This window comes from Aptenodytes forsteri, unplaced genomic scaffold (assembly GCF_000699145.1).
Source record: "Aptenodytes forsteri isolate BGI_AS27 unplaced genomic scaffold, ASM69914v1 Scaffold192, whole genome shotgun sequence".
NCBI lineage: Eukaryota > Metazoa > Chordata > Aves > Sphenisciformes > Spheniscidae > Aptenodytes > Aptenodytes forsteri.
The window spans coordinates 93,253-103,931 of NW_008794891.1; the positions used below are offsets into that span (position 1 = coordinate 93,253).

General features: G+C 55.4%; 1 protein-coding gene across 1 annotated transcript in view; it reads left to right on the forward strand.

The window, feature by feature from the left end:
- The window catches only part of LOC103895526 (L-gulonolactone oxidase-like), an 18,426-nt gene extending 9,995 nt beyond the window's left edge, over nucleotides 1-8,431 (forward strand). Inside the window, exons 7-12 of the mRNA XM_009275123.1 lie at nucleotides 4,805-4,912; nucleotides 5,343-5,419; nucleotides 6,344-6,493; nucleotides 6,888-7,052; nucleotides 7,536-7,626; nucleotides 8,144-8,431. Coding sequence (XP_009273398.1) covers nucleotides 4,805-4,912; nucleotides 5,343-5,419; nucleotides 6,344-6,493; nucleotides 6,888-7,052; nucleotides 7,536-7,626; nucleotides 8,144-8,272 — 720 coding nt within the window. The 3' untranslated portion in view covers nucleotides 8,273-8,431. The remainder of the gene's footprint in view (nucleotides 1-4,804; nucleotides 4,913-5,342; nucleotides 5,420-6,343; nucleotides 6,494-6,887; nucleotides 7,053-7,535; nucleotides 7,627-8,143) is intronic.
- Nucleotides 8,432-10,679: the final 2,248 nt, after the last annotated feature.

Here is a 10,679-nt window from a genome sequence, read left to right on the forward strand (position 1 = left end):
GCGGGGCCCGGGCCCCGCCCGCCGTATCAGGATGTGACCTACTGCCTTGAGCTGAGCAATGATCCAACTTGTCCCAGGTCTCTGGCACCAGATCATCGCTGGAGGCTGCAGCACTGCACAGGCTAAAGCCTACAGAGAAGGGGCCACCTGCAAACTGAAAGACCTGGTGGCCTTCCAAATGCTGAGTGGACTCACTGCGTTCACTGGAAGGAGTTAGATTTCTGGATGAGGATGTGACCTACTGCCTTGAGCTGAGCAATGATCCAACTTGTCCCAGGTCTCTGGCACCAGATCATCGCTGGAGGCTGCAGCACTGCACAGGCTAAAGCCTACAGAGAAGGGGCCACCTGCAAACTGAAAGACCTGGTGGCCTTCCAAATGCTGAGTGGACTCACTGCGTTCACTGGAAGGAGTTAGATTTCTGGATGGGGAAACTGAGGCACAAAGTCCATCAGGAGGAAGAAATCGGTGGTAGTGGAAAGGAACCTTTCCAGGAGCTTGGATCTGCTTCAACCACGGATCGTCTTCGTCCTCCTGTGGTCTGACATCCCCGCTGGTGCATCCTCAGCAGCATCCTCATCCGTTGTCTCATTTGAGTCTCACAGGTCCAGTTCCAGCCCTGGCTAACGACAGCGCAAGCCTTTGTCAAGTTGGGCTCATGAAAAATAAATAGTCCTTCGACAAAAGCAGCAAAATTTGTTGCAGGATTGATCAGAGCTGCAGCACTAGTAAAGCTCTGAGAAACGCTGTCCTTAATTTTTTAAGGACTGAATTATTCAGTGCCCCGTTGGGGTGGCTCGAACACCACCATGAATGTGAATTTAACGCACTTTTGCAGTATCTTCTTCGTAAGCTCTGATCCAAAGCAACCCAGTGGTCCTCGTGCTGTGCCATGGGCAGCCGGGCTGATCGGGGAGGTGGACAGAGGGGTCCATGCCACGTTACCCGAGTCCATTAGCGTGTCTGCCTGCCCCCCTAAGAGCAGCTGCACCAGAGCAGTCGAGAGCTGGAGCACTTCAGGGTCTTATTTTTCGTGGGAGGTGGGAAGGGAAGACAGAGGAATAAGGGAAACCCGCCAAGGCATTTCTCCAGCCTGCAGTGAGTTCACTACCGGTGTTTCCAGTTTCAGAGGTGATGAGTTTGTGTTTAATGGCTCAGGAGCATCTTTTGCCTGTGAACCGCCTGTTTGCTTCCCGAGCTGCGACTCCCCTGGTGTCCTGCAACAGGGAGTTCCCCGCTTTAAATGCGTTTAAATACGTTAAAATGTGGTGGGAGCCTGCCAGCTCCTTACGGCTTGGTCCTCACCCACCCTGCCAGACTGCTCGGACCTTCACTGCATCCTCGAGCACCTTTCCTCAGCCAAATTGCCAGGTTGAGTGTTGTTTTACAGCTCCTAATCTGCCTTTTAGTTAGGAAACTGAAGCTCAGGTGCGGGATAACCCTGCTGTCCTGAGCAGGGCAGGTAGCCCAGGCTGAGCTTTACCCTGCTCAGCACCATCTTCCTGGGCTATGCCCCCTGCACAGCTCAGCCCATCTTTCCCCATCCCTCGGGGCTGTTAGGAGGGTGAAACGAGAATGCACTCCATAAATATTAATGCCATTATCAATTCTCGGTCATCGCTGTTCCTCGCCTGCTTCCAGATCTCCGGCTTTCATGTCGAGTGGCCCAGCGAGGCGGAAGAGAATAATGGCAAGGGAGCAGGTTGCTTGAAATATTTAAGCCTGAGTTATCTAAGACATTGCGAATAATATATGTGTCAGAGGAGCCAGGCTTGGATTTGTGGTTATGTAAGATCTGCATGCTTTCTTTTCTGGCCTCGTGATTGTCTTTATCACTGGGATGCTCAGCTGCTCTAGCTGCTGACGATGACCAGGAACAAGGCATGGATCCGAGAGGGTTCATTGCACAGCTGAGGTCACCAGAGAGACCTACAGAGCATCCCTGGATGGTGGCAGGGATGGAGTCAGCCTCCCCTTGCCCCAGACCTGCTGGGAGGCTGATGAGGATGGGTCAGACTCGGATACGATACTTCTTCCCCTGATCTTTGCAGCTTTGGGGCTTCCTGAGCTGGAGGTGGTTTGTATGTATGTCATAAGGCAATGATTTTCTCATCCGGGAAGGTCTCTGCTCTGCTTCTGAACCCATGCAAACTTTTAACCACCTGCAGACTTGCACAGCTCAGCGACCTGGTGGGTGAAGAACTGCTTCCTTTGGTCTAAACCTACCACTTCCTAACCCTATAACCCTAACCCGAACCCTAACCCTTTGGGGGATGTCTCAGGCACCGGGGATGGATCCTTCAAGCCCAACTCCTCCAAGACCACCCAGTGCCTAAACCCGCTCACCACTGCTGGGCCTGACCTCGTCCCTCTTAGCCAGAAACGTTGGTTTTGGCCTCAGTGCATGGAAGTGACTCTTCCAACTGGTGCTCAGACGTTATCCCCTGATGCGGTGGGATCCTGGCAGGCACAGGCAGCACGCAGGCAGAAGGAGAGGCTAAACATCCATCTCCTCTCCCAAAATGCGAGCTCTCCGTGCTCCCTGGCTCCCCGGCTCCTCTCCATTGCTCTGATGGACCTACGGGATGTGTGCTAGTGACTTCCTGAGCGTCATCCTCTGCAGCACCTTGGCCACATCTGCCACATGTCCCATCCTTGTCCTTTCCCTGCGGACCATCTGGAGCAACCAAACCTGCATTGCAGCAGGCGGGGTGCCTGACCCTCAGCTCAGTAAGCTCTCCAGGGTGTTTGCAAGCAAGAAAGCAAGCAGCTTCTTTATGAAGCAAAGGGATTTGTTGTGGGCTCCTGGGAAGGAAGCAAAGACGAGCAAAATCCCCCGGGTCTCTGCATGCTCCAGGGTCATCTCTGTTGCATGCGTTGGTCACGTTACAGCGACAAGACTTCCACTGCCTGACCTCTGCCTCTAACTCCAGCACTCAGCCAGCAGACAACATCCCCAAGGACTCCCAAAGCCGGCTCGCTCGCTGCCTTCAGCTCTTGCCCGCTGCGCTGTAATTATCCTACAAAGTCGCGGGCTTATTTTCTTCAGACCGATATTCCTCTATCACAAGGATCAAAAGCGCACATTGAAAAGGTCGCCCCACTAGCAATTTGCTTCTGCGCTCAAACGCCACGGCTGGAAGACAAACAGACGTTGGCAGGATCACCTTGGGAAAGCTGCATCCTTCTTTTCCCCTCTTGTTTTAGCTATTCGATCCATTTGTTCCTAAACCAAACCGGCGAAAATGTGGGGTCGTGGCTTTTCTCCTGCTTCTACTTGCACATTCGTTAACTGTTTCCAACATAAGAAATTCTCTGAGAAGAAAATAGGCTGTTTTGGGAACATCTTAGAGAGATTTTGTGGCTTTTTGGGAGCTGCAGATGTGAAGATGAAGACAACAGCATTAGCATTAATTCTCACCAATTACAGGGATACACTATCTGTCTTCCCATCCTCCCCGCTTTAATGGGACCACGGCATTACGGCAGCGTGACCCCCACAAAGACCCTCACCTCATGGCAGGGTCACAGCAAGATGCTCCACGCTAAAGCAGCCCAGCCGGGTGATTAATAGCTTATTAAGACAAATAACTCAAATGACCCAACTGGAAAGGAGCAGCTTCACAGCTAAGGTTGCCGCGACCTTCCTGGGGTTATATCCATGGGTCATTGCACCTTCTCCTGGGTCAAGCAAACTCCTTGAAGGAAAGCTGCTGGGTTTTTAAGACTTTCTGCAGAGCTATGGGAGATCTCGGCAGGAGGAGCGGGGGGTGGTTGGAGAGGCTGTTTGCAAGAGGGACACCGTGCAGGGGGTGAGCACAGGGTCCCTCCACCCTTGCACACACACAGGCAGGGAGAAGGGACGAGGGCTGAAGGGTCTTTTCATTTCTGTGGGTGCTGCTTTGTCAGGCAGCGGGGTTCCCTCCAAGTAGCCCTGGGACAGGACCCCGGTGGCCCTGGGAACAGGCTGAGTATGTCCTGGGGCTGCGGTCACCCCCTCGAGCCCCATCACCTGCATTGTCCTGCCTGTCCCCTGCCTGCTCAGACTCCCCATGCCTCGCTGTCCTCGGCTGCTGGCAGGCAGCTCATCTGAGGGAGCTGCCTTTCTTAAAGCTCTTTTTTGTGTCTTTATGAATAATTTGGCAATTCTACATTTGAAGCAGGGGATGTCTCTGGGACGGGGCCGTGTAACACATCCTGGCTCCATGCCCCGTTGCATCACGGCTCCATCCCCCATTGCTCTGGGGCTCCAGAGCTGCAAAGGGATGTGCTGCCAGGGTGTGAAAGCTGGGGAGGGCGTCCCTGACGCTGGACCAGGCGGTGGATTTCGGAAGCCCTCAGCATGACCTGCTGTATGGCTGATGGCTGGAGGGGGACCCGCCGGCCCTGTCTGTGCTGCCTCATGTCTGGTAAAGCCTGATGGAGCAGTTTGGGGGCTGCAGAGGTATGACTGCGGGAGGACGCGCGGTCTGAGCTCGGACATATGCCAGATGCAGCCCCCAGCAGCATCTCAGGATGGGGAGCTCTGCCGCCGCTGAGGCAGAGGAAACAACGGGCATGCCCCATTCCCTTCCCCAAATGTCGGGTCCATGGTCTCTGTTAGCCCCTTGGTGCACGGCTGGGCTGTATTGACTCCCCTCCAACCCAGGGCTCACTGAGACTCTGCAGACAGGCTCCTCGGACCTGCCTCGGAGGGCTCCCTGGGAGTCCTCTGAGGTGCCTCTACCCCCCGCTCCTGAGATCCCTGCTCCGGCGGCGAGGGGGGACAATCACCAACCAGCCCCCGTTTCTCTGGTTGCTGCAGGTCCTCGATCACCTCGAGGATCACCTGAAGAGATCCCAATACTTCCGATTCCTGTGGTTCCCTCACAGTGAGAACGTCAGCGTCATCTACCAGGACCCCACCAACAAGGCAGGTCCTACCGGGCTCCATGCATGAAGGGAGAAGGGTCTGTGCACAAAGCTGGGTGCCCTTCCAGAGCCGGCGTTTTAGGATGGGCTTGCAGTGCAAGGGCTGCTGATCAGGGAAACAGCATTTTGGGGCTGGTCTGGACTCTGCCTGTGCTCCACAGCCTGCGGGGTCCCGGGACACAGATGCAGCTGGGGCTGTCCAAGCTCTTCGCATCCTCATGACAAAGCCTGGTCTGTTTCTGGGGCTGGATGTGGCCCTGTTTCATCATGGGAGAGAGATTTGGGGAGCCCTGGGGTGCCCTTCTCCAGACCACCACTCCCAGCTTGGTCCTGATCCAGGCATGTGCTCCCATCTTCATGCCCGCTGGCAAGAAAGCTGCAAACCCTGCTAGTCCCTAATGACCATCATCTTCCTCTGCTTGGCTTTGCAGCCCCCCTCCTCCTCCGCCAACTGGTTTTGGGATTATGCTGTTGGCTATTACTTGCTGGAGTTTCTGCTCTGGATCAGGTAGGAGCATGCTTTGGGCAGTGGCTGGGGACAAGAGGGGTTGGGTAGGTTTGTCCAGGGCTGGCCTCATCCAGATCTGTTCTCTGCATCTCTACATTGAACCCTGTGCTGCTTTGCTGGGAGTCCTGGGGAAGATGGCAAGGGAGGACTGTGACCCGGAGCACCCCCATCCCTGGGGAAGAAGGAGACGCTTGTTCTCCTCCAAGCAAGCTCCTGTGCAGGAGGAGCGGGTTTGGGCTGGGATTGATGTCTGGGGCTGCACTGCCCTCTCGTGTGCACAGAGATGGAGCAGCGTGCCGAGGCGGCGTGGGTTTGCAGCAGCAAAGGAGCTTTTTGGGAGATGGTGTTGGCTGTGAGCACGTCCTGAGCACTAGGGTGGAGAGGGGAGATCCAGCCAGCTCGTGGAGACTAGGCTAGGAAGCAGGACCCTGGTGGCACAGGAGAGCTCGGCTGGACTCCATGAAGAGGGAGAAGAGGGACTGTGGCAACTTAGGACTCTGCCAAGGGGCCCACCCTGCCACTCCACCCTGTCGCCGGTAGCTCTCGGTCGCCCAGTGCGAGGATGCCCAGCGCACAGCCTGGGAGGCACTGAGGTCTCAAGGGGGAGGGAAGGTGATGACCAAGCACCCCTCTTCTAGCTTGCAGCAAGAGGAGGAGGAGGGAGGTGAGGGCAAGGGTGTAAGGTCCAAGATCAGGTGGGGTGAGCACAGACAAGCTCCTGGCAGGGCTGCAGGATCCCATCGGCTCCAGCACCCTTGGAGGATTGCAGCTTTGCTGCTTTGCTTACAGCCCCTTGAGAGGGCATCCCCTTGCCCAGCATCCCCGGGCTGTGGCTTGTGGCATCACAGCTCACAGCCTGCCCTTGGCAAATCCCTGGGCAGCAGCTCTGGGGTCAGATCTCACCTCCTGCTCTCTCCCCTGCAGCACCTTCGTGCCCAGCTTGGTGCGCTGGATCAACCGCTTCTTCTTCTGGCTCCTCTTCAGCTCCCGGGTGGAGAATATTGCCATCAGCTACAAGATCTTCAACTACGAGTGTCGCTTCAAGCAGCACGTTCAAGACTGGGCCATCCCCATGTAAATGGCTCTGCAGACCCTCCCTGTCCATCCCCAGCCAGGCTCAGTGCCCAAACCACATGCCATCCCCTGCCTGTGCTCTGCCCCAGCCCAGGCTGCCTGGAGCAGGAGCAAAGCCACGGAGAAAGGGACCTGGCTAGGAGGCACCATTCCTACCTGCAAGCTTAGCATGGGGACCCTTCTGCATCCCTGTCCTGGGGTACCAAATCCATGCCACACCATGTCTTGGGGCTTTGTGAGCCCAAAGCAATGGGAGGGATGTGCTGGGACGTGCCAAGCCATTCCCTGAATTAGCATGGGGCCAGGGATGGAGCTCTGGGGATGGGGGTTCAAACCCGAAGGGAGCTGGCTGCCCATGCTGGCATTAACCGGGGCTGGGGCTTCTCCTGGGTAGTGAGAAGACGAAGGAAGCTCTGCTGGAGCTGAAGGCCGCCTTGGAGAACAACCCCAAGATGGTGGCTCACTACCCTGTGGAGGTGCGCTTCGCTCGGGGGGACGAGATCTGGCTGAGTCCCTGCTTCCAGCGAGACAGCTGCTACATGAACATCATCATGTACCGGTGAGCCATGTCCCCATTCCACCCCCCTCTCCTCCTCCTCTTCCTCCCCGGGTCAGGGTGCTGGTGCACTGGGAGCCGTGCCCAGAGACCTGGCAGCGGCAAATGCACAGCTCAAACGCACCGACACCAGCTCTCGGCTGGTACTGGAGAGCTGGATCGAACGAGCTCCTGCACCTTCGCCCGCTCACCCCACTCAGACATTTGCAGGCACCAAGCCAGAAGGGATGGGGCGGCCTTGCAGCACCCTAGAGCCACCCGCCTCTGTTTCTTGAGGATGTCGTCCTACGTGAGGGTCCACTGGCCAAGTGCTGGTGGCATGCTGGTTCCCAGAGGGTTTCCATCACCCGGTGCTGGTCAAAGAGCCCGTGACGGGTCCCTGGGGTTGTCCTTCTCCCCAGGTGGGGGTTTCTCAGGGAGGTTTTCCTGGGTGTGCAAATCCTCCCACGCCCCCTGCTAATTCCCTCCCTGCCTGCCCCCCGCCAGGCCCTACGGGAAGAATGTCCCCCGCCTCAACTACTGGCTGACCTACGAGGGCATCATGAAGAAGCACGGTGGGAGACCACACTGGGCAAAGGTACCGACGGCCCCGCTCCTCTGGGAGGAGAGGGTCTGTGGAAGGGGGTCTCTTCCCCTTCTCTATTGTGGCTCCTCATGGGAGGGGAGATTTGCAGTCGAGTGGGGGTCAGAGAAGGGCCCCCACATCAGGTGGGTCCCAGAGGGAGATGGGTGCCTCGAGGAGATCATAGAATCATGGAATAGTTTGGGTTGAAAGGGACCTCTAAAGGTCATCTAGTCCAACCCCCCTGCTGTGGGCAGGGACATCTGCAACTAGAGCAGGTTGCTCAGAGCCCCGTCCAACCTGACCTGGAATGTTTCCAGGGATGGGGCATCCACCACCTCTCTGGGCAGCCTGTTCCAATGGTGAACAATGGTGTTCCCCTGTTTGCTACCCACCCTGGGCATGTAGATAAGGGAATGGAGGTCCCACCATTTCTGCAGGGGCTTCCCACAGCACGTAGTGGTGGGGCTCCAGGGCCAGCAACACGTTCCCCAGTGATGGGCAGCCCCCCCGGACACTTTCTCTCCTGCAGGCCCACAGCTGCACCCGGAAGGACTTTGAGAAGATGTACCCAGCCTTCCCCAAATTCTGCTCCATCCGGGAGAAGCTGGACCCCACGGGGATCTTCCTGAACACCTACCTGGAAAAGGTGTTTTACTGACGGGCGCAATGCGGGGGATGGAAGAAAAATCAGCCATCACCCCCAGTTCTCGGGACACCCCAAAGCTCATGGTCCTCCGCGGTCCCAAGGTGCTGCACCCCCAGCTCTGCCCTCATTCGTCGTGACAGCAGGCAGCAAGGGCTGGCCCCACGGGCAGGGGCGTGCTCTGATCTCAATGCTAACAAGGCTCTGTGGTGCCTGGAAATCTCTCCTGGAAACCAGCAGCTCAGGGGGGACCATGTCCCTGTCCCCCTGAGACCTGTACAGCCCCAAGTGCCTCCTGTCCAAGTGAACATCTCAATAAAGACCTTTCATTGAGCAGACCTTATCTGAGCCTGTGCTTTCAGCCTGGGTGCGTGTCCGACGGAGGTGCCCAGCCCTGGGGACCGGGGAAGGGGCTTGGTGTCCCTGTACAGCCCCACTGCGGGGCTCAGGGCTGGGCACGGAGACCAGAGCCCATTGCACAGCCTGGGGCTGGTGCCATCCGCGTCCTTGAGCTCAGGCCATCTCCCCTCGCAGAGGCACACAGGCAGATTTTGGGAGGAAGAGGCTGCCTGCCACGTCCATCCCAGCCTGGCTCGTGTTGGCGTAAGGGAAGCCATGCACAGGCAGATGGGTTGTGTCCTCTCCCAGGTGGGACCACAGCTGCCCCAGGCTGCCAAAACCTGCAGGAGATGCTCCTCAGGATCCAGCAGGGTGACGCCCATGCTCCTGTCTCTCCTCTCCTAAAAAACATCCCTGCTAGACCGACCTGAACGGCACCCGTCCAAGCCCCGCTTGCATCACCAGGAGATGCAGAAGGGGACATGGGTTTCTCAAGAGGAGCAGCAGGATTCCTCAGGATGGCCAGGACAGATGGACAGCAAGTCGACAATGCTTTTAGAGAGACACCGTCCCAGCACCATGCAGCCTCCCTGCCCTGCGGGGTCGTGTAGGAAGTGAGTGCAAGATTTTATGGGAGAGGAGAGTGACACTTATCCCCAAAACTTGTGGCACGGGTTGGTTTGACCCTCTCCCACTCATTCCTGCCATGGTTTCCCCGTGTGTCCTCTCCCCGCAGCTTCACAAGCACCATGGCCCGGGTGTCTGGTGGCACAGCCAGGACTGCTGGTGTGCAAGACAGAGGATGATGGGCACCAGCAATGATGTCTCTGGGGTTGCTCTTGATGGACGATGACAACCCATTCATGGGCAGATGTGCTTCGACTTCTAGAGCCATCGGCTGGCACCAGGGTGGGTATGCCGCAGCTCATGCATCTTACTGAGCTCAGGTCACTCAAGGCAAGACGCTGGAGTCATGTCCAAGGTCAGCTAACAAACCTGGTGTCCCAGCCATGTCCGAGCAAACAGGTTGAGGAACGCGGGAGGAAGGTTTCAGCAAACGCCCGGTTGTCGCTGCTGGTCCCCAGGAGCATCAGGGATGAGACAACAGGGAGATGCTGGGAAAAGCGCATCATCTCGGGGAAAAAAAATAGGCATGGTGGCTCTTCTATGTAACAGGTTTGGTGGTTTCTCCCAGAAGCTGCCTGTTTGCTGGTCTCCAGCCCTTGGAGCCAGGTGGGACGTAAGCACTGAAATTTTTGTTTCTAGCTCTCAAATTTATGCAAGATCTTGAAAACGCAACCTGAGGGCAACCTACAGAGGATTCATTAATAAACAAACCTACGGTTGCTTTTTGAAAAGATAGTTAAAAAGTGTGAAGAGGAAGCAGGTGAAGATTCAAATGAGTGAGCTGGCCACCTTCCCGGGAGGAGGGTTTTATATGGCCTCAGATTTTGCTGCAGTTTCATTTCTGCTGTGCAAGAGGAGTTTCTGACAACTCTACAAATCTGAAGCTGAGAGGCTGTATAAACTTACATAAATTTCAGTTTCTTTTGTAATGGACTTCTTTTGTGGTAATGCTTCTTCTTCCTACATAGTTGACATTTCAATGACTGTAGTTTGTCTAAATAACATGCTCTCCGATTTTAGCCTGATTAATTAATTAACACTGTACTTATTGACCGTAACTTTTGGGAAGATTTCCTTCCAAGGAAAAGGTTTAAGTCTCTCAGCACCTCTGTTGCAAATTGTTGGACTCGGTTTTCTTAGAGAAACTTTAGTCTCATTAAATCCAAGAAACTCTTTGAACTCTTGGAAAATTAAACTGACATCGTTCTCTCAAAACTCATGCTTTCAACCAAGGGTATGCTGCATCGAGTGTTTAGATTGGTGCTGTAAAATGGTGGATGCTGTTTTATATTTTCTCTGCAAATTCTCATGATTTTCTCTGCATAATTGTTTCACTGGAGTATCCACAGGTTCTACCTGAAGCATTTTAGGTGAAAAAATGCCAATCAAAATCACCAAAAAAAAATATGCATGGTATAAAAGAGCAAATATATCCTAATCCTAATTATATTTGTTC